Genomic DNA, 24,524 nt, shown 5'->3' on the forward strand with positions numbered 1-24,524 from the left:
TAACTTACTCCTGCAGCTTGTTCGTTTTGGGTTGTCCTTTTACTATAGCGAACAAAAGGCTTTGGACCCAAACAGGGTTGTTATAGTGAGGGTGTGCTGTATTTAGTATTTGACTTGTATGTTTAATATACGACACTTGTACATTTTAATATATAATGCGTGCACATTTGTTATTTCATTTTTGTTATTTTTCTCCTCCCACAGTGTTCAGCATTTAACAGATGGTATAAAGAAGTTTGGATCAGAATCCAATATCAACCCTTACAGAAAAAATAATATACTGCAAGTATACTTGTGCCAAAATGTTCTGCTTTTAGTATACTATCGGTACCATTATAGTATCCTATTTTGGCACAAGTATACTTGCAGTATACAACTTTTTATATTCTCTTTGTAAATAGTGCAACATAGTTCTCAAATATTGGACATTTCTTAGATTGTATCTTACTTCTCTTTTGCATACCTGTATTGTCAGATATGCACCTCCACATTCTGGCAAATACTTTTAGAAAACCAGGAGCAACTTCTGCTGTGGATCAAAAAGCTATATGCTCTGCGGCTGCCCGCCTATGTGGCTAACTATCGAAAAACTAGTACAAACTAACTAAAACACAAGTCTGGGAAAAACAAATGGAAATCTGGAAAAAGTATGGAATTTTGATGTTGAAAGTGTATGAACCCTGCTATGTGTATTGCTCAGATCCGCCCCTTTATCTTTTATTTTTTTGGTTTCTCTCGGCTCCTATCGGTCTCACTGAATGGTTTTCTCAGCTTTTTCCGGAGAAAAAACGACTAGAGACCTGTGTTTTACGTCTTTTTTGATGATGTCGGACCAGAAAGGGAAAATTGTAATGTTGGACCAGGTCCGACATAGGACCGCAAGGGACCGCAAGCGCTGTTGTAACTTAATTCTGCAGTCTCCTGGATAAACCCTTAAAATATAAAATGTTCTGTTTGTATTTAATGTACTGTGCCCTGTATTTCACTGTATTTAATGTATTATGCATTGTTCCTCACTATCTTGTAAAGCGCTTTGTGATGGTGGTCCACTATGAAAGAAAATATACATTGATTGATTGATGGATTTTCAATTATATCCTAGGAGACATTGGCAAAACACACAGAAGCCAAACAAATACAACTCCTGTCCTATCACATGAACATATATTCTATTCAGAATATAAGGATACAAACACATCTATCCCAACTATTTGTGGAATATCTTTGTTATTATTTATTATTATTTTATTATTATGCTTATTATTTTGTGTAATGTGATCCTTGGGATGCACACAACTGTTTTAAATGTCACTTTCTTTACAGCCTCGTAGGAGGACATGTGCATGAATGGGTTAATGAGGCTGTGTATATATATTCCATTGTATTAATACATGGTTCACATGAAAGGGTTAATGAGGCTGTTGTACATATCCTATTCTATTGTATTAATACATGGTTCACATGAACAGAAACTCATTTTGAAACCAAACGTATGCCTCAGTATCAATGTATCGTTGAAATGCCGCAGTACAAATCTATTTGTGAGGCTCAATGGCAGAGATCAGGAGGATAACGCGAGTATCTTGTACAGAAAGCTGAACTGAAATTTGTCTTTGAACATGCAGGATGGATGATGTATAACATTTACGATTGCTAATAGTGTTATTCCAAAGGGAGGGCCTTTCTTTCTTCTTCAGGCTGTTTTAAATATCAGATTAGTCTTTGTTTTGATTTCATCCTGGGACCTCCTGATAGCTTGATGCAAGGGATTAGGAAGTAACTTTGAACAAGCCTAATTAGCCCACAGATCACACTGGAAATGTTTTCCTAAAAATAGTTTTGAGAATGGTTAACTTTCCAAGATGCATGTAAGTATGTGTGCGTGCAAAAGCTCATTAAAGTTGTATAATCTTTTTCACAAGCACTTTTATCAGAGAGCAAAATCACACAGAAGCCAAACAAATACAACAATACCTGCACTTAGCATGTATGACTGTATATAGCTGTGCATGGGGAGGGGGCCAGGTTGTTGTCTACCCTCAAACTGCTTACTTGCTAAATATTCTGTAACCTTCAATAGATAACATCCTGCACTTTAAATATATGCATTGTAATGAGCCAGCCTCTCACAGTGCAGTAGGATTGCAAAATGGGCTTCTTGATTTGTGTAACTTTAGGGGCGGGCCATAAGTCAGGCCATAAACAATTAAGATGGTCAGGTTGTGTTTTCTGGCAGGGTACGATTAGCCAGGATGTTGGGTCAATAAATGTTTGCATTTAAGTAATGACTACTGCGGTTGAGTCTTTTACAATGATAAAAGCATGGAACAAAAGGCAGCGGATCCTGTGGCTGCAGGAGAATCATTTCACATGATGAATGCTCCACTGTGAAGATGTTCACTGCTTTCCAAGCCTGGATGTGCAAATTGCTTTGTTGATGTGTTGCCTTCCTGCATTCTCACAGGGGTCACAAGCTGGGTTTATGACACTTACTCTTCATAAGAACATAAGAAAGGTTAAAAACGAGACTCATTAACCATCTTGCTCGTTTGGTTGTTAGTAGCTTATTGATCCCAGAATCTCATCAAGCAGCTTCTTGAAGGATCCCAGGGTGTCCGCTTCACAACATTATTGGGGAGTTAGTTCCAGACTCCCACAATTCTCTCTGTAGAAAAAGTGCCTCCTATTTTCTGTTCTGAATGCCCCTTTATCTAATATCCATTTGTGAGCTCTGGTCTCTTTTTCAGGTCGAAAAAGTCCCCTGGGTTTACATTGTTAATACCTTTTAGAATTTTGAATGCTTGAATCACATTGTCTAGATGAAGACATTTCTGAGTCAACATAAACTCCTAGATCTTTTTCATAGATTCCTTCTTCAATTTCAGTATCTCCCATATGTATTTATAATGGACATTTCTGTTGCCTGCATGCAGTACCTTACACTTTTCTATATTAAATGTCATTTGCCATGTGTCTGCCTAGTTCTGAATGATGTCTAGATCTTTTTTAATGACCTTTGCTGCCGCAACAGTCTTTGCCACTCCTCCTATTTTTGTGTCATCTGCAAATTTAACAAGTTTGCTTACTATACCAGAATCTAAATCATTAATGTAGATTAGGAATAGCAGAGGACCTAATACTGATCCCTGTGGTACACCACTGGTTACCTCGCTCCATTTTGAGGTTTCTCCTCTAATCAGTACTTTGTTTTCTACATGTTAACCACTCCCTAATCCATGTACATGCATTTCCTTGAATCCCTACTGCATTCAGTTTGAGAATTAATCTTTTATGCAGGACTTTTTCAAAAGCTTTCTGGAAATCTAAATAAACCATGTCATATGCTTTGCAATTTTCCTTTGTCGATGTTGCATCCTCAAAAAGATCAAGCAAGTTAGACAGACATGATCTCCCTTTTCTAAAACCATACTGACTGTCTCCCAGGATATTGTTACCATATAGGTAATTTTCCATTTTGGATCTTATTATAGTTTCCATAAGTTTACATATAATAGAAGTCAGGTTTATTGGTCTGTAGTTACCTGGTTCGGTTTTGTCTCCCTTTTTGTGGATCGGTATTACGTTTGCAATTTTCCAGTCTCTCGGTATAACCCCTGTGTCAAGAGACTGTTGCATGATCTCGGTTAGCGGTTTGTAAATAACTTCTTTCATTTCTTTGAGTACTATTGGGAGGATCTCATCCGGCCCAGGGGATTTGTTTATTTTAAGAGCTCCTAGTCCCTTTAACACTTCTGCCTCTGTTATCCTAAAGTTATTTAAAACTGGATAGGAACAGGTCGACATGTGGGGCATGTTGTCTGTGTCCTCCTTTGTAAAAACCTGTGAAAAGTAATCATTTAATATATTTGCTATTTTTTTTTCTTCATCTATGATTTTGCCATTTGTGTCTCTTAGACATTTAACCTCCTCTTTGAATGTTCTCTTAGCAATGTTGATTTCTATCTCTCTCTTGGCCTTTCTAACTTCCTTTTTGACTTGTTCCAAGTACTCTTTCTGTGTACTTTGTTTTTGGTCCCTTTTAAACGCTCTGTAAAGTGCCTTTTTTCGCTGAATATTTTTTTTGGTTGATCTATTAAACCATTTTGGCCATTTTGTTTTAGATTTAGATTTGTCTACCTTTGGGATGTAATTGTTTTGCGCCTCTAGTACTACATTTTTAAAAAAAACAGCCATCCTTTTTCTGTGGATGTTTTCTCTATTTTACTCCAATCTACTTCTGTTAGTCTCTGTTTCATACCTTCATAGTTTGCTTTATGCCCTTTGAATTTTTGTCCATTAGTCTGACCCATATTGATTCGGCGTGGTTTTCTATGTCCAGATTTAAAATATATTACAATAAACATTTTCTATATATCACAAAAATGAATTAGAACCTGGCAAGAAGAAATGGGAATGAAAAGCATAGGACGGTTTACTGCGTTAAGTTAAAATTTGGTCTAAAATAATTAAATCCTTACTGTAGTGTCTCATTAATCAACACTAAAATTGGCAAGAGGCTAGGATGTCCTAAAACCTGCTTCAACTGGATTCTGTATGAACAAAGAAAGAGGTCAGATTTAGTTCAGTCACTATAAAACTATTACATTCTAACATGTTAACAATAGATGAAAATAACTGGACCCTCCATTGAAAGCTTAAATGACTTCATAACAGATCAATGGAGAAAAATAAAATTATTGAAGTATCTGAATTGGAAACAATGTTATAGAGTATGTTATAGAGTAATTTAAAGTTAAATTGTTGAAAGAACATATTAAAAGTTGATTATAAAAGAAGCATGACATTGACAATATTGTAAACATATTGTTAAGCCACATTTGAGATAATGTTCATTTCATTAATCAATTTAAGAATTAGTTCAGTTTCTGTTTCCAACTAAACAAGAAGTCTTTTAGAAATTACAATATCAATTAAACCAAATAATATAAATGTTTAGTTTATATAAAGGTTTTACTGCAATAAAAAAAACAGAGGATAAACTGTTAGGTTTGAATGTAAGACAAAGTGTAAACTGTATTTAATAATTTGAGTACACAGTAGACTTAGTAGAAATAATTAAATTGATAGCCTGGCCTCTACCTGCCTGCAGCAGAGCGGTGCTAGACCTGGAAAGCTCTTTTTGGCAGTCGAAGCGAGATTTACTCGTCGTCAGCAGTTTTGAATCCAAGGCCTTTCTGTAATGAGCAAAATTAACTCTCTTCATTATATCAAAGAAATTAATGAAAACTTGGCAGCCAAAGCGAGCATTTCATTTAAATTAGAAAAGTTGTTTACAGTATCAGTTCTTATCAGACAAGTAGCGACTTTATTGGGATGATGTTTGAGAGCCAAAAAATGACTTCATGCGGTGAATTTGGTGCTTACAGTGGAGTTTCATATTAATTAAAACACAAGCCATGGCAAGTAAACAGGGTGCCAGGAACCTGCTTGTGCAGGCACATTTTAGATACAGAGAGGTCAGGCTTAGTCCAATAATGGCACAGTTAAATAAGGCTATTATATTTAACATGTTCATTGTAGCTTAAATTTAAATGGAAATAACTAAACTGACCACTGTATGCCTAGTACTTTCATACAAGGGCTTATGATAACCCCTACAGTCTTTGTTCAATAAATTGTTAACACACACACCTGTATATGAAAGTAAACTAATCTGAAAAGTTGAAATGTTATGCTGGTCAGAGGAAATATATTGTAGACCCAGGTTAATATAATCACACAAAAAGTTGATGTTATATATACAGTGCCTTGCAAAAGTATTCAGACCCCTGACCAATTCTCTCATATTATGCAAGCAAGGTATTTCAGTTTTTTATTTTTCTTAAAAATATTTCCCAACATAAAACCAATGTCACCTTACAATAATTGATTTTGAGTTTCAGTGTTTTAAAATAAAATATCAAACAGAACGAAATTTCAATGTACTATTTGTAATTCAGTAATATAAGAGAATTGGTCAGGGGTCTGAATACTTTTGCAAGGCACTGTATATATATAATAGCATCTCTTTTAATACACATATAAACTTGTATTGTATTGTTGCAAGGATCCTGTGAACTTTGGTTCACCTGTTTTAGAGAAAGGAGGGGTTGAAAATGAGAACCATGAGATCATGTTCCAATATTTTGGAAAGGAGTTATATCCATTTAGTTTTGAATGTTTTTTTATATAACTCCAGTTAGTTTTAAAAAAAGAGCTGACCTGAATATATCATTAACTCAAAGATAGGAACTGTCAAGGCAGATTGATGATCAGATTTAATTGGGACCCTTGATGTATTCATTGGAGGGGAAGCCCTATATAATAAGCCCAGAGCAAGACCCCAATCACCACCATTGAACTTGATCTTGCAAGCTGACTGTGACAGGTTTGACCGATGGTGTGGTGTAAAATGACAGACTCCAGTCCAGTTTTACAATGTAAGCGCTTGGTTTTTATTTCCCTTTGCCCCAAGCTACCAAAACGCGCTCCAAACAAATAATAATAATAGATCAAATAAACAATAGGGAAGCCAGGATACACAACAATGTGTAACCTGACAAAATAACAAGAAACGGGGGGGTTGCAGTCCCAAAATAAACCAACAACAAAACAATAGTCTGTCTTTGTGCAGTCCAAGCACGGGGAAAACACGGGGTAATAAAACTCAGCACTTCCGGGTAGTTGCTCCTCTAGCGTAATCCCGGAGCGTCCCGTTAGTGCTCTAAAGAGTCAAGGAGTAGATGGGTTAACAGGACAGTCCAATCCACAAAACGTCCCGTCCTTTAATTCCCTTCCTCTGTTTCTCTATTAGTTAGTTTTAGTTTCAGTTTCTCTCTCTCTCACACACGCACTGTACCTTGCCAGAAGGAACAGAACCCCGGGCCACGCCCCCTTTTGTACGCCCCGTCCCGTCCCCATTGGTCAGCGAGGGCAACCGCCGTCAGCCAATGCGTGATTGCCACTGCGCTTCCCGACCGGGTCTGTGACGTTGCGCACCGCGGCTCCGCCTGCTCCTCCCCCCCAGCGTCCTCACCGGTCGGAAGGGAGATCTAAAACAAGAATTCACTCTCTCTTTGTCACACTGACCCATTTTCCTGCGTTCATGAAACGGAAGCCATGTGCACTATACCATATACATTATACAGTTAAAAAATGTTACCGGCCCAGTTTGGCCTGCGGTGCTTCATAACTACCGGCCAAACTGATCTCTAGCGGCCCCGGGTTGCCGGGCTGTGGTTAATGTAGAACCTTGCTGTATTGAAGTATTAATGCTGTTAAACCTGTAAAGGCCCTGGAAACACCCAGGCTGCCTGTTAAAGTGGCTTGCAACCACTCGATCCATACTACAATTTAATAAATTGAAGGAGTACTAATAAAACTTCAAATTAAATGAGTCTATGTGATTTTCTTCATTATTAAAAAAGTTGTCTGGACATATAGCACGACTAGTGCATGAACAAAACCACTTTAAAACATCTCTGTACTCCTTAAACGCCTCCCCTGAGTTTAAGAGTGTGCTTAGAGCATATATATATATATATATAAGTGAAAACAGTATGTGCAATTCTGACAGCAGTGTCCCTGTTAATGCAGAACATTTGACATTCTATTGTACTGCAGGGGTTTGTTGTGGAGCGCAGTGTCCCTGTTAATACAGAACTTTTCTCCCTGGGTTTAGAAAGCAGGGACTGTAATAGGTGTTAAATAATTATACACGTTTTTAATTATTTATGTATTTATGTATTTATTTATTTATTTATTTATTCATTCATTCTCTAAAGACTACTGGTCCTGCTTTATTAATAATAATTGCATTCTCTTTTTGTCTTTTTAGGTCAAACGTCACCTGTTAAGTCTCTCAAACCTGTAAGTCCAAATGAATGTTTTTAATAATATTGTTCTTTTCTAACCCTCTCTGCATTGTGCTTCACCACACATAATGCTTCAGAATGTAACCTGAAAGAATTGCAACCAGAATGCATATTGTGTGTGTGCACTATGTATTCCATCAGCCATTTCAATGCCATTATTATTATTAAACATTCTGTTTATTTGTTGACGATACATTTTTCAAGAATATATGTATTTTCCCAGGTAACCTGAGCAAGTAGTTGCAAAGCTATTTCTAACACTCATGAAATAAAGAAATGCATGTGGTATACAGACACAGTTCATGTGAAGCAAAGTATATGTCCTATTTGTGTGTAATGATTATATGGTCATTGTTTGCCATTGATTACATTGACTACATTGCAATGACACCTGCAGCTGCAGGCTCCCATCCTGTCAAGCCCAGCCTGTCTGGCTCTGATTAAACACCAGAGCTGCCCTCTGCAGCAGGGCAGCTTGATTTCTCTAACCCCGAGAGGCATCAGCAAGGAAAAAAAGCAAACGTCAAAGTAGCACAATGTAGTCCAGGAAGTGAACCAGGGGGACAGTTTCAAATACAAATAATTAATGCTGCTTCTTTTTAACAGTACTTTTTTCTTGCAGAAAGAGATGACCGCAAGCAACGAGGAGTTGGACCCCAGTGACCCCATCCCTCAGGCCCTTCCCTTTCCCCCAAACATCCTCCGCCCCATGTCTCCCAGGCTAGACCCCTCCGAGGTCTACATCAAATCCAAGGCAATGGTCGAGAACAAGCGTAAGTCATCTCTGCAACTGTTTCATGTGCTGGGTAATTTAAGAGCAAGGAAATATAGCACCTCCCCACTCATAGCAAGGAAATAGAGCCCCTCCACACTCTGTTATAGCAAGGAAATAGAGCCCCTCCACACTGTTATAGCAAGGAAATAGAGCCCCTCCTCACTGTTATAGCAAGGAAATAGAGCCATTCCATACTCATAGCAAGGAAATAGAGCCCCTCCTCACTCTGTTATAGCAAGGAAATAGAGCCCTTCCATACTCATAGCAAGGAAATAGAGCCCCTCCCCACTCTGTTATAGCAAGGAAATAGAGCCCTTCCATACCATAGCAAGGAAATAGAGCCCCTCCTCACTCTGTTATAGCAAGGAAATAGAGCCCTTCCATACTCATAGCAAGGAAATAGAGCCCCTCCTCACTCTGTTATAGCAATGAAATAGAGCCCCTCCCCACTCATAGCAAGGAAATAGAGCCCCTCCTCACTCTGTTATAGCAAGGAAATAGAGCCCTTCCATACTCATAGCAAGGAAATAGAGCCCCTCCACACTCTGTTATAGCAAGGAAATAGAGCCCCTCAACAATACACACACACACAACAATATTGCCAGTTCAGCATCTGCAATTTGGCGGCTTACCCCCATTCACACAGAACTCGCGTTAATATAATTTGCTAGTGTTCAGTACTGTGATCAAAACAATGATGCCTTTGGTACCTGTTGTGGTATGCGTGATATTTTTCACTATACTTTCTGAATATCACAGTAGACTAATGAAAAGATTAGAAGACATCCAGATAGAATTTAGCCATCACTTGCTATTTATTACGCAGAACACCACGTGTCATTAACTTTTCTACTGTTGTAGAATGCACATTAGCATCTCGCTCAGTTCCATCAAGTTGTGTGTTTTTCTCTTCTTTTGATAACCAGTGCGCATTTTAAATGTTTCTCCCGCACAATCGTCTGAATCAGTCGTCCTTGTGATGCACTGAAGAGAACATTAGTACTTCTATTACAAACTACTACTTTAAGAAGGATAACACTTTTTTTTTTCTTTTGTAAAAATTCCGCCAATGACAGCTGAGAGCAAAAGTGCATCCTACGATTGTGGCCGTAAACACGGGTTTAAAGCTGTTTTGTACATCGGTCACAGAGACCCGAGGATTGGAGTGAACTACTGCCCTTGCATTTAAGATTTAATATATATTACAAAACCATAAATAAGTGCTACACATTTATTTATAATAATAATAATAATAATAATAATAATAATAATAATAATAATAATAAACAACACTGGTAGGTAATGTTACTCACAACTTACAGTACCTGAACTGCTGTTTTTTTGGGTTTTTTTAGCTAATATTCAGAATGTAGTATACAATTAAATTGTTCAAAACTGTCGGCTGATAGTCTTTAAAAATATATATTTTTTTATTGTACTGATACAGTTCTTAAATTGGTGATGAATAAAAATACTGAGCATTAGTGTGATTCATAATTTTATTGGATGCAGAGCTCCAGAAAAAAGGCATCACTGTGATTGAAGACAGGGAGGATGTGATGTACTATACAGGGCATCACTGTGATTGAAGACAGGGAGGATGTGATATACTATACAGGGCATCACTGTGATTGAAGACAGGGAGGATGTGATATACTATACAGGGCATCACTGTGATTGAAGACAGGGAGGATGTGATATACTATACAGGGCATCGCTGTGATTGAAGACAGGGAGGATGTGATATACTACACAGGGCATCACTGTGATTGAAGACAGGGAGGATGTGATATACTATACAGGGCATCGCTGTGATTGAAGACAGGGAGGATGTGATATACCATACAGGGCATCGTGGTGATTGAAGACAGGGAGGATGTGATATACTATACAGGGCATCACTGTGATTGAAGACAGGGAGGATGTGATATACTATACAGGGCATCGTGTTGATTGAAGACAGGGAGGATGTGATATACTATACAGGGCATCACTGTGATTGAAGACAGGGAGGATGTGATATACTATACAGGGCATCGTGGTGATTGAAGACAGGGAGGATGTGATATACTATACAGGGCATCGTGGTGATTGAAGACAGGGAGGATGTGATATACTATACAGGGCATCACTGTGATTGAAGACAGGGAGGATGTGATGTACTATACAGGGCATCGTGGTGATTGAAGACAGGGAGGATGTGATATACTATACAGGGCATCACTGTGATTGAAGACAGGGAGGATGTGATATACTATACAGGGCATCACTGTGATTGAAGACAGGGAGGATGTGATATACTATTCAGGGCATCACTGTGATTGAAGACAGGGAGGATGTGATATACTATTCAGGGCATCACTGTGATTGAAGACAGGGAGGATGTGATATACTACACAGGGCATCACGGTGATTGAAGACAGGGAGGATATGATATACTATACAGGGCATCACTGTGATTGAAGACAGGGAGGATGTGATATACTATTCAGGGCATCACTGTGATTGAAGACAGGGAGGATGTGATATACTATACAGGGCATCGCTGTGATTGAAGAAAGGGAGTATGTGATATACTATTCAGGGCATCACGGTGATTGAAGACAGGGAGGATGTGATATACTATACAGGGCATCACTGTGATTGAAGACAGGGAGGACGTGATATACTATACAGGGCAGCGTGGTGATTGAAGACAGGGAGGATGTGATATACTATACAGGGCATCGCTCTGATTGAAGACAGGAAGGATGTGATATACTATACAGGGCATCGTGGTGATTGAAGACAGGGAGGATGTGATATACTATACAGGGCATCACTGTGATTGAAGACAGGGAGGATGTGATATACTATACAGGGCATCGCTGTGATTGAAGACAGGGAGGATGTGATATGCTATACAGGGCATCACTGTGATTGAAGACAGGGAGGATGTGATATACTATTCAGGGCATCGTGGTGATTGAAGTTCTGCGCTGGAGATGACATAATAGAAAAAATAGAAAAAAAAACATGCATGATAAAAATAGCCAAAAAAATAACCAAACCACCAATGACAACATTATCCCACTAGATGCTTTCAAAACAGGCCAAATTGGGAGCACTGGGGCAGTAGCCTAAACGTCGCATGCAAGACACATGCATTACCTATTAAAATGAATGTACCCTCAAGTTCAATGTACAAATAATACGTGAGTTCCTAGAATTTGTTTTAGAAAAATCTATATTTTAATTGGCGTTCCAGTACTTTAAGATGGATGACTACACCACTGAAAGCTCCCTTACTTCTTTTTTGGACCAATTACTTCCTGGGTCACTTTCCATTTTGTTGGATTTATTTCTTTAATCAACTCGTGGCGGAACAGGAAATTGCGTTTACTTGGGGGAAAAAAAATCCACCTTGAACACAAAATGTGGTGTCTGTGACGGCATTGCAGGTTACACTGAAAGTATTGCGCTTTAGCACCTGCGCTGTGCTGCCACTGAACCACCTCGAGAGTGTGGCTGCATTTTACTGGCATTTCCCATTTACACCGAATGTGATTCCGCATCAGTGCCGCTACAGACACGGCAAATTGCTTCAGTGTAAACATGCCTATAGATGGACATTGTGTTTGTCTTGTGTATCTTGTTTGTTGTGTCTCGTTTAGTGTTCTGTGTATTGGAAGGGTATGGGGCACGCCATGCGTGTGGTGGGTGGTGTAGTGAAAAAAAAATTAAGCTGACAAATGGTTTTTTATTCAAATGCACTTTATATACAAGAAAGGCATACCTCCAATACAATAATATCAGCACAAGATTTAAACTGACTTTGGACAAGGCCTCAGTACAGCTAAGTGCATATGTTTGTATTAGAAAGCATGGCTATCCATGGAGTCAATTCGAAAGAGATGAAAAGACTGACAAAACTTTACAATGTTTGGCATTTATACCTTTGTAAACAATTGTTGACTCCACTCCCATTTGTCTGTCTTCTGTCCAGTGATAGGGGTTTCCACTCTATCATTGCACATTCCCTCTGCGGGGGAAAAGGGGGTTGCATACCACGTTGTACCTAGCAGGGCGCATCCATCTTGTCTTTCAGTTCCCCTCCCCCATCTCACACTATCTCTGCTAATCTCCTGCCTTTTGGCGTTTAGCTCAGACACCTATCTGTGACTTTGAGTCGTGTTAGGCTATTCAAAACTGCACATAGCTGGTTTTGCCGACTGGAAATGAAAGAACTTGAAACTTACACAATACTAAAGAATATTAAAGCAACTGAATTAGTACATTAAAACGACTATAAAAACACATTCATACACAATTTAAACATAATGATTAAAAACAACTTAACTATAAAAGACACACATACACATAATGTAAAACTTGTAATTAATAACATAATGAATTCCTCATGCAGAAAGCCATCACTACAGAGTTAAAGGCTGAAAGAGAGTGCCTATCTGTGAAGCGGTGAAAGAGCCCGGAGTGAGTCGGAAGAACAGAGAATGAGAACGAGAGCGACTGAGAGTGTTGGAGGAAAGGGAAGAGGAAAGTGAGGGGAAGAGCAGAGAGAGCGAGGGAGTTATTTTTATTTATTGATTTGTTGGGAACCCCGGCCCAAACAGGGATTCGCTGTTTTTATTTAGTGCAGTAATTAAAAGCAGCACATTTGGAATTCCATCTGGTCTCCCTGAGTCTTGTTTCACTTCCAAAATTTTGTTTGCCTCGGGCAGCAAAAATCCTTGCGCCGGCCCTGAGAACAAGGCATAGAGGCTATATTTAAACTGCTTTATAATTATAAATGTTAAAAAATGAACAGCTATTGTTTACTTGTTGCATTTACTTAAGAAAATGAATACAAAGTGTAATGTAGTGTAATGTATATTGTGTGCCTGACAGCAATTTATACATTTGTTTTACAACATAGTCACACAAAAATAACATTTAACATTTGTACTAGTAAAAACACTACTGTAAAAAAAAAATACATAGTGACATTAGCTTTTATAGCCACTTGCTATGAAACATTGCGTATTATAACTTGTACCTATACTGTGCAGTAGAAAAGAAATGTAGCCTCTGCAATGTGAACTACAACAGCGCTCATTAAATGTAGCCTCCGCAATGTGAACTACAACAGCGCTCATTAAATGTAGCCTCTGCAATGCGAACTACAACAGCGCTCATTAAATTCAGCCTCCGCAATGTGAACTACAACAGCGCTCGTTAAATTCAGCCTCCGCAATGTGAACTACAACAGCGCTTGTTAAATTCAGCCTCCGCAATGTGAACTACAACAGCGCTCGTTAAATTCAGCCTCCGCAATGTGAACTACAACAGCGCTCGTTAAATTCAGCCTCCGCAATGTGAACTACAACAACGCTCGTTAAATTCAGCCTCCGCAATGTGAATTACAACAACGCTCGTTAAATTCAGCCTCCGCAATGTGAACTACAACAACGCTCGTTAAATTCAGCCTCCGCAATGTGAACTACAACAGCGCTCGTTAAATTCAGCCTCCGCAATGTGAACTACAACAGCGCTCGTTAAATTCAGCCTCCGCAATGTGAACTACAACAGCGCTCGTTAAATTCAGCCTCCGCAATGTGAACTACAACAGCGCTCGTTAAATTCAGCCTCCGCAATGTGAACTACAACAGTGCTCGTTAAATTCTTAAGCATCGCTCTTTGAGCACTGGGAAAATTACTTTCTCGGTGTCTTTACGTCATTAGTATAGTTAGTGCACGCCTGACCAAACATTGAATTCTGTGCTGAAGAAATTCAGTGTACATTATAGGATAAAAAAACAAAAACTGCCGATCGCAGATTGTGGTTTTTTTCCTTATATCGGTGCCTTGCCAATAGGGTACCGATTATCGGTGCACCCCTAATATATATATATATATATATATATATATATATATATATATATATATATATAGTATTTATTTGTAATTTAGTATTTTTTATGTAGGCTTCCCTAAGGTTACATTAGCTAGTGCAAGATTAGTGTTAATCTGGGTCTGTGAAACCAGCCATTAGTGTGGAGATTTTCAATCGGTGTAAGCTCCCCTATCCTGATTGTCTGAGTCTACTGTGTGTCATGGTGAGTGCATGTGTTATATGTGTGCATCTGCTCATGAATGTGTGAATGAGGGACTGTATGTAACAATAGTGTGCTGTAAGGAGTGCCATGTATATCGATGAACAATCACAAGCTCTCTCCCACCATTTCCATGAACAGGGAGTATAGATAGAGATGTCCCTGTGTGAAGTGAGTGGAGTCTATTGGGGGAAACTCAAGCAATCTGCCAGTAGAATGCAGTAGCTTCCTCTGGCTGCCAGAAGCAATGCCTCTGTGATTTGCAATTATCCGGGGCAGCTGATGCACAGCAGCGATTCCTTGAGAAGACTTTCATGTATTTATTATTTATTTTGAAAAAAAAAAAAAAAACAGCTCCTTGCAGCCTAGAGTGGTTTAAAGTGGATTATGTGGAAGGGTTAGAAGGCACACGGACAGTGAGAGTGGTCTGGGAGAAGGAACACTCCTGGAACCCCAGCTGCCTGGAGCTTCCATTGGGGTGGGGGTCTGCAGCATTTTATTAAGATTCATTATGGACAGATTGCAGGCCTCGTCGGTGCTTAAAATGTTTGTGCTTGCTTGCTTGCTTGTGTGTGTGTGTGCGCTTGCTTGTGTGTGCTGGTGTATATTATTATTTTTATTATTATTTATTTCTTAGCAGACACCCTTATCCAGGGCAACTTACAATTGTTATAAGATTACATTATTTATTTTTTTTACACATTATTTTTACATACAGTTACCCATTTATACAGTTGGGTTTTTACTGGAGCAATCTAGGTAAAGTAGCAGTGTCCCCCACCTGGGATTGAACCCACGACCTTCCGGTCAGGAGTCCGGAGCCCTAACCACTACTCCACACTGCAGCCCGTAATAACATGATTCTGTGCTTGTTTGTGTTTGCTCATGCCCTGCAGCCCCGAACACCAGGGATCTGGACGTGTTCATAAAGCGGAAACAGGATTCCGGATTCGGGTTCCGGGTTCTGGGAGGGGAGGGTCCTGAACAGCCAGTGAGTATCCGTGACGACAAGTAAACGGAACCAACTCAAATCATTTTCTTTTTACTATTGTTTTTTATTTGGTTATTTATTGATTTTCATTTCCTGAAATAGCTAATTCTTATAATTCTAGATGTGTCCCCAATCATTCCCATAAAATATTGAGTATGAACAGCAATGGGAACAGGAGGCCATTTCAGATAGCAGCGTTGAAAATAAGAGAAATGACCCTAAAAACACATCTGCAGTTATGCTGCTCCAGACACCCATTTAGAAGGATGGGACTGCGTTGTCAGTGGACAGCCTGTTTATGCGGGTAGGCTGTGTGTTAACTGTGTGCTCCGTTGGCAGGTATACATTGGAGCCATCGTACCCCTGGGGGCTGCAGAGAAGGACGGCCGCCTGCGAGCTGGAGATGAGCTGCTGTGTATCGACGGGGTGCAGGTCAAGGGGAAATCCCACAAGCAGGTCCTGGAACTCATGACTAACGCTGCTCGCAGTGGCCACGTGCTGCTTACAGTGCGTAGGCAAGTGTTTTACACAGGTATGAAGAACGTTCTGCTGCAGGGCAAATACATGCCCACTGTGCTCGAATGACAAGACAGGCCTTATTTCATTTTGTAAACTCAAAAAAGTATGCTGTTAGCACCCTTTCTGGATTGACACCACTTTCACATTTCCCTTGAATTCATTTTCACATTGCATTTACATTAAACTGGGCTATTTTACTTTAAAATAGCCCATTAAACAGTCTGGAGTTTAGTTTGGGTTTTGAGTCAAATGAGGTATTACTATTTAATGTGTGTAATTCTCTGCAGGTGAATATTAATAGATTTCTGAGCAATACAAAACCAAAAAGAAGTATAGAGGACATTTCCAAAGATCATTGTGTGGATCCTAAGTAATTAAATGATTCATTTTGTGACTTTAATGAAAGCTATTGGGCATACTATTCAGGGCAGGGTCGGTGCAGTGGAGGGAGAATCATGCTATTGAATGTCTTAATGAGATGACAATAGCAGGGCATTGCTTCCCGGGGCTGGTTCACCCTCGTGTGGAATCGCAGAGGATTTTCTCCAGGATCCAAATCTTAACGAAGACAAGCACGAGGGCTGAGGGCTGTTCAAACATTAACACATGAGCGGACAGACTTTGCAAATGGTTCATGTAATACTTTTACTATGGAGAGACCATTTAGCCTGAGGTTTACCCATAAGGGGAAAATGTAGGGAAAGAACACCAGTGTTGAGTAGGATTGCTGTGGATTTTAAAATAGTGTTAAAATAGTGTGTGGGTCATCACTGAATCAGACACAGAGCAGTGGGTGTTGACACAGATTTAATAACAACACAGGTGCTGCCACTAGATTATCAGCAATGGTAGCCCTAGTGTCACATTTAAGCTAAAAATAAATTTGCCCACAAATGGCGCGCACTAGTCCCACTAAAAGGAACGTCCCGCTCCAGGAACCTGCTACACTACTGACCCTCGCAGTACTTAGCTTTGTATTAAATCCTCTAAACTGACCTGCTTCTGGACTCCCGGAGTCCCAGGATCCTCACGGCGACTCCAGCCTCTTCAAACGGCCTTGGCTGGGCAATGCCTTCACGAGCATCGCCTTGGAGGGGAAGGGTTTTGTGTAGTAGTTCTCTCCATGGAGCGGACTCTCTCCTCCTTGATGTCAACACAGCAAGCTTTTGCTCCGCGCCTGTCTGTATGGCTGTGGCGGTGCAGAAGCTTTCAGCTGTGCGCAGAGTCCCCAGGCACACCCCTCAGCCAATCCAGACCTCCCGATCAGCTCAGCGCTGGGCAAGCCTAGCTGCTCAATTAGTTCCCAGCTGCACACATTTGCACAGGAACCTGTAACAGGGCTCTCCCTGTCACAGGACACCACATGAAAAGTTTCTATGGTGCTAGCTGTTGAAAGAAAACATAAGGATTGCTTGTGTTGAAGACATGTTTGAGAACTAGAAGATGGAGTAATTTAGCGAGGAGAGAACAGTAGTAGAACTGTAAGCATCTACAAGATTCAGCGCCTCTGTTGTTAAAGATGATTCTTTTTATTTCACCCCAAATAAAACTAGACAAAACATCCGATGAAGAAAGGAATGTGACCCCTGACCCCCTGCTAAACAGCTCCCCTAAAATGCCCCATATCGAGGTGCCAAGCAGACTGCAGGGGGAACCTTATGAAGTGGTGCTGCAGAAAAAAGAGAGTGAGGGGTTTGGATTTGTGATACTCACTTCCAAAAATAAACCACCCCCTGGAGGTAAGGGAATCCTGTTTCTCTTCCGCCGCATAATTACAGTGAGCTCATGTTGAGACAGTGGTGATGTAAAGTGTAATGCTGAGAGGGAGAGGTGATATAAAATATTAGGATCATGTTGAGACAGAGAGGTGATGTAAAGTATTAGGATCATGCTCAAACAGAGAGAGGTGATGTAAAGTATTAGGATCATGTTGAGACAGAGAGAGGTGATGTAAAATATTAGGATCATGTTGAGAGAGAGAGAGGTGATGTAAAGTATTAGGATCATGTTGAGACAGAGAGAGGTAATGTAAAGTATTAGGATCATGCTGAGACAGAGAGAGGTGATGTAAAGCATTAGGATAATGCTGAGACAGACAGGTAATGTAAAGTATTAGGATCATCTTGAGACAGAGAGAGGTGATGTAAAGTATTAGGATCATGTTGAGTGAGAGGTGATGTAAAGTATTAGGATCATGTTGAGTGAGAGGTGATGTAAAGTATTAGGATCATGCTGAGACAGAGAGAGGTGATGTAAAGTATTAGGATAATGCTGAGACAGAGAGGTGATGTAAAGTATTAGGATCATGTTGAGACAGAGAGAGGTGATGTAAAATATTAGGATCATGCTGAGACAGAGAGAGGTGATGTAAAGTATTAGGATAATGCTGAGACAGACAGGTGATGTAAAGTATTAGGATCATGTTGAGAGAGAGGTGATGTAAAGTATTAGGATCATGTTGAGACAGAGAGAGGTGATGTAAAGTATTAGGATAATGCTGAGACAGAGAGGTGGTGTAAAATATTAGGATCATGTTGAGAGAGAGAGAGGTGATGTAAAGTATTAGGATCATGTTGAGACAGAGAGAGGTAATGTAAAGTATTAGGATCATGCTGAGACAGAGAGAGGTGATGTAAAGCATTAGGATAATGCTGAGACAGACAGGTAATGTAAAGTATTAGGATCATCTTGAGACAGAGAGAGGTGATGTAAAGTATTAGGATCATGTTGAGTGAGAGGTGATGTAAAGTATTAGGATCATGTTGAGTGAGAGGTGATGTAAAGTATTAGGATCATGTTGAGACAGAGAGAGGTGATGTAAAGTATTAGGATAATGCTGAGACAGAGAGGTGATGTAAAGTATTAGGATCATGTTGAGACAGAGAGAGGTGATGTAAAATATTAGGATCATGCTGAGACAGAGAGAGGTGATGTAAAGTATTAGGATAATGCTGAGACAGACAGGTGATGTAAAGTATTAGGATCATGTTGAGAGAGAGGTGATGTAAAGTATTAGGATCATGTTGAGACAGAGAGAGGTGATGTAAAGTATTAGGATAATGCTGAGACAGAGAGGTGGTGTAAAATATTAGGATCATGCTGAGACAGAGAGAGGTGATGTAAAGTATTAGGATAATGCTGAGACAGAGAGGTGATGTAAAGTTAGGATCATGTTGAGAGAGAGGTGATGTAAAGTATTAGGATCATGTTGAGTGAGAGGTGATGTAAAGTATTAGGATCTTGTTGAGACAGAGAGAGGTGATGTAAAGTATTAGGATCATGCTGAAACAGAGAGAGGTAATGTAAAGTATTAGGATCATGTTGAGACAGAGAGGTAATGTAAAATATTAGGATCATGCTGAGACAGAGAGAGGTGATGTAAATTAGGATAATGCTGAGACAGAGAGAGGTAATGTAAAGTATTAGGATAATGCTGAGACAGAGAGAGGTAATGTAAAGTATTAGGATCATGTTGAGGCAGCTTCAGCACTCGCCTGTCGTTTCTCCACCAACATATTTGAAAGCTCATCAATAAAATATTGTTTGCAGATAGTTAAAATGCAAATTTGTAAAAGGTTCTAAAAAAAAATTTTTAACAGGTCCTGCTAACAGATTAAAGGTGCTCCCCTCCTCCTTATCCACATGCCAGTCAGACCTGGCATCTTCCCATATGCATTTTAATTGTTCTGTGCCAGATTTATGTTCTGAATCGGTGTGCTGACTCGATGCAATTCCAGTTAGTTAACATATTTCGCTATTGTATTTCTTTGCAGTTATCCCGCACAAGATTGGCCGTGTTATTGAGGGGAGCCCCACTGACCGCTGTGGAAAGCTGAAGGTTGGTGACCGGATCTCTGCTGTGAATGGCCAGTCCATCGTTGACTTGTCACACAACGACATTGTGCAGCTGATTAAAGAGGCAGGAAACGCAGTTACACTGGCAGTGGTTCCAGAGGATGGTAAGGGCCCGTAATGAACTGATCTGGGGGATTTTTATTGTCATTTTGCAATTCCTCCAAATTCAACTTCATTTCTGCTTCAGAGAAAATTCATGTATTACCTATTCTGGAAGCCCAGCTTAATAAACGGGACAGAGATTCAAACTCATTTCCTGTAAACACTAATGGGAAGAAATAGCAGAACCTATTTTAGTGCAAAGTATGGAATCCTATTGTAATTGCAAACAGGAATCCTGTAATGAATATCCAGCATCGTCACTGAAAATGGTTTACACCAAAAGTACAAGCCTGTGCATCTATTTGCGTAGATTGTACTTGTATCAATGCACAGACTGGACCTATTCTGTAATGCAGATAATTGAGTACAGTGATGTTGTTTTTGTTTGTGGTACGCAGCTGGAAATAGAAGGCAGTGTCCTCTCATCTGTACCTGCCAACACTAAGCCAGTGCTTTGTTTCTTTAAGAACACAGCGGGCCTCCCTCAGGCTCCAGCTCAGCCAAGCAGAGCCCGGCACCACAGCACAGAGCAATGGGACAGACGCAGACCAACCAAAGAATGCTGGAGGACAGGTATGAGTCACGCTGGTGTCAGACAGAGCAAGCCATCATCGTCAGTGCGGGGAGAAACCTGGGCTGTCTGCTCAGACCTGAATACCAAACACTTCAGCCTCTGGGTCTACATTACTACACGCACATCTTTACAGGAGAATTGACCTGCGTTTCAACTGCTGTGAAAGAAATTGTACAATGGCTGAGGTGGCTAGGGTGTTTGGCAATCTCTTTGGGAGGAATATATACTAATGATAATAGTTAAGTGCATATATGTGTGTGTTAATTAAAAATCTAATTTTAATAAAAGTAACTAATTTACATTGAAGGAACCCCAATGCAGTAGTGAAGAGGTATCACAGTGCTAGGTGTTGCATGCAGTTTGCTCCACACTGTAACAGCATTTCCTGCGTGGGTTAGTTTAGAAGTATATATAAAGCTGGCACTGACTGCAGGGTTCTTGTGATTAGAGGAAGTATTGGAGGGGTATCACCTTTTACATTTTGTTGGGCTTAATATGACTTTGATCTTAATTTGAAGCAAGATTGCCTGTGTCAGTGCTTTAATCCATTACTGACTGTGCTGCATACAAGGGTAATTACTTCCTTTAATAGAGAAATTAGAAGCGCAAAGGCGGCAGGCTTTAATCCACTGCACTTTTCTGCAGGTTTTTTAAATGGAATTTGCTTCTAGGTTTTTCTTAAACATGATTGGCATGTCGACATGTCAGAGACTCAGTTATTGCATATTGCACATACAATACTAACAGCACATTAGTAGCAATGCATATGCAGTGTGTGTCTGTATAGAGAGTGAAGTAGCAGCTGATGGCAGACTGTGTGATGTACTGTTAGGGTTCAATACCATTAAGGGGGGCTGATGAAGATCCAAAGTACTCAGGAAGCCTGACTGCTTTATGGAGCTCATGAGATATTGGAGATGGAAGTACATTCTAGAAATCAAGTCCTGTAAAATGTATTTATTTATTTATTAGTATAATAAATTACTATGCAAACTAGATAGCAGAACCACCAAGATGGATATACACGGACACACACACGCACAAATACCCATCCAATGTGAACATAGAGACAATCCTTTAAGAGAAAATAAAATACAACATATTAACGGGAGGATTATTTATTATATCTCATTGCCCTGGATTTCTAGGTCCCATTTAGAGACTGAAGATAAGAAGGATGACTCTGATGAAAGACATTCCTGGTCAGACTGCAAGTACATTCCCCAGACTGACCATGGAACAGCGTGGGGTACGGAGCCCAGGCATTCCCAGGTACGACACACTGCACTCAGCACCGTGGAACAGCATGGGGTAGAGCTCAGACATTCCCAGGTACGACACACTGCACTCAGCACCGTGGAACAGCATGGGGTACAGAGCCCAGACATTCCCAGGTACGACACACTGCACTCAGCACCGTGGAACAGCGTGGGGTACAGAGCCCAGACATTCCCAGGTACGACACACTGCACTCAGCTACGCCATTCACAACTATGCGCATCTCATCCCTTTGATCTGCCAGTTCAACTGCTGCAAACCTGGGAATTCATCAAACAAGAAGAATTTGTTTTGGAGTGGTTTAAATCACAGCTTTAATACATGCTTTGTTTTTTCAGTAAAATGAAAAAATTCTCATTGAAAGGAGATGCATTTAACATTTTAGATTCCCTACAGAATGTTACTGTTACTAATCCATTAGCTTAACTTCAAATATTCAAAGTGGTTATATAGAAAGTTGGGGTTGATTCAACTGGCCTAATTTACCGGTGCATCTAAATACTACCGCTGTTCAAAATCTGAAAGGAAGGACAAACAAAATACTCTCAATACTGCAAAGAATCTTGAAGGCACACTGCAGGGCCCTTGTTTTAATTTTTGAAATGATGCTGGCAGCATTTCGATCAGTTAAATGACCCTTGCGTGGCTTCTCTTTGCCCCCATACAGAGTACTGGCTCTTTCCTGGTGGAGCTGGAGAGAGCGTCCAGGGGCTTTGGCTTCAGTCTCCGCGGAGGAAAGGAGTACAACATGGGCCTCTTCATACTGCGTCTGGCAGAGGAAGGCCCGGCACTCATAGACGGAAGAATACATGTAAGCTGGGTCTTCATGCATTGCTGCACACCATGGAAGTGCACTGTTTATTTAATGTGTTTATGAAAACAAATAGACTGACTGAGACTCGACTATTGATGCGTCTTCTCTTACAATGTTTACTTATACAAACCTCTAAAAATGCTATGATTTTGTTTTACCAGGTGGGTGACCAGATTGTTGAGATCAATGGCGAGCCCACTCAAGGCATCACTCACACCAGGGCCATTGAGCTGATCCAGGCTGGGGGGAATAAGGTCCAGCTTCTCCTGAGGCCAGGACAAGGGCTTGTACCAGACTACAGTGAGTGCCTACAGGCCAGTACACTATCCCTGCATGCTGTGAGGGAGTCCAGTACCCTATCCCTGTGTGCTAGGATTCCAGTACACTATCCCTGTGTGCTAGGATTCCAGTACACTCTCCCTGTGTGCTAGGATTCCAGTACACTATCCGTGTGCTAGGATTCCAGTACACTCTCCCTGTGTGCTAGGATTCCAGTACACTATCCGTGTGCTAGGATTCCAGTACACTCTCCCTGTGTGCTAGGATTCCAGTACCCTATCCCTGTGTGCTAGGATTCCAGTGCACTATCCCTGTGTGCTAGGATTCCAGTACACTCTCCCTGTGTGCTAGGATTCCTGTACACTCTCCCTGTGTGCTAGGATTCCTGTACACTCTCCCTGTGTGCTAGGATTCCAGTACACTCTCCCTGTGTGCTAGGACTCCACTACTCTCCCTGTGTGCTAGGATTCCAGTACACTCTCCCTGTGTGCTAGGACTCCACTACTCTCCCTGTGTGCTAGGATTCCAGTGCACTCTCCCTGTGTGCTAGGATTCCAGTGCACTCTCCCTGTGTGCTAGGATTCCAGTGCACTATCCCTGTGTGCTAGGATTCCAGTGCACTATCCCTGTGTGCTAGGATTCCAGTACACTCTCCCTGTGTGCTAGGATTCCAGTACACTCTCCCTGTGTGCTAGGACTCCACTACACTCTCCCTGTGTGCTAGGACTCCACTACACTCTCCCTGTGTGCTAGGATTCCAGTGCACTATCCCTGTGTGCTAGGATTCCAGTGCACTATCCCTGTGTGCTAGGATTCCAGTACACTCTCCCTGTGTGCTAGGATTCCAGTACACTCTCCCTGTGTGCTAGGACTCCACTACACTCTCCCTGTGTGCTAGGATTCCAGTACACTCTCCCTGTGTGCTAGGATTCCAGTGCACTCTCCCTGTGTGCTAGGATTCCAGTGCACTATCCCTGTGTGCTAGGATTCCAGTGCACTATCCCTGTGTGCTAGGATTCCAGTACACTCTCCCTGTGTGCTAGGATTCCAGTGCACTCTCCCTGTGTGCTAGGATTCCAGTACACTCTCCCTGTGTGCTAGGATTCCAGTGCACTATCCCTGTGTGCTAGGATTCCAGTACACTATCCTTGTGTGCTAGGATTCCAGTACACTATACAGCACCTCTATGCTGGGACTCCCATACTTGATCCTTGTCTGCAGGCACTCCAGTGCACTGTACTGTACTATGTGAAGAGTACCAAGTAATATATGTACATGTAAATATACAGTAACATTAGTTCAAAAAACGGGAGTTCAAGGCCAAAAAACTGGAACATTTATAACAGACTTACACATTTGCACGATTGCACC

The 24,524-nt window shown here is 40.7% G+C and overlaps 1 protein-coding gene across 4 annotated transcripts in view; it reads left to right on the forward strand.

The window, feature by feature from the left end:
* The window catches only part of LOC117432797 (membrane-associated guanylate kinase, WW and PDZ domain-containing protein 3), a 135,206-nt gene that overhangs the window by 107,201 nt on the left and 3,481 nt on the right, over positions 1 to 24,524 (forward strand). For all 4 annotated transcript variants that reach the window (XM_059004736.1, XM_059004737.1, XM_059004733.1 and 1 more), the window contains 10 exons: positions 7,838 to 7,869; positions 8,497 to 8,647; positions 15,638 to 15,732; positions 16,072 to 16,264; positions 17,805 to 17,990; positions 20,025 to 20,210; positions 20,676 to 20,781; positions 21,931 to 22,054; positions 22,728 to 22,871; positions 23,036 to 23,174. In XM_059004736.1, the coding sequence (XP_058860719.1) occupies positions 7,838 to 7,869; positions 8,497 to 8,647; positions 15,638 to 15,732; positions 16,072 to 16,264; positions 17,805 to 17,990; positions 20,025 to 20,210; positions 20,676 to 20,781; positions 21,931 to 22,054; positions 22,728 to 22,871; positions 23,036 to 23,174 (1,356 nt within the window). The remainder of the gene's footprint in view (positions 1 to 7,837; positions 7,870 to 8,496; positions 8,648 to 15,637; positions 15,733 to 16,071; positions 16,265 to 17,804; positions 17,991 to 20,024; positions 20,211 to 20,675; positions 20,782 to 21,930; positions 22,055 to 22,727; positions 22,872 to 23,035; positions 23,175 to 24,524) is intronic.

Source organism: Acipenser ruthenus, chromosome 30 (assembly GCF_902713425.1).
Source record: "Acipenser ruthenus chromosome 30, fAciRut3.2 maternal haplotype, whole genome shotgun sequence".
NCBI lineage: Eukaryota > Metazoa > Chordata > Actinopteri > Acipenseriformes > Acipenseridae > Acipenser > Acipenser ruthenus.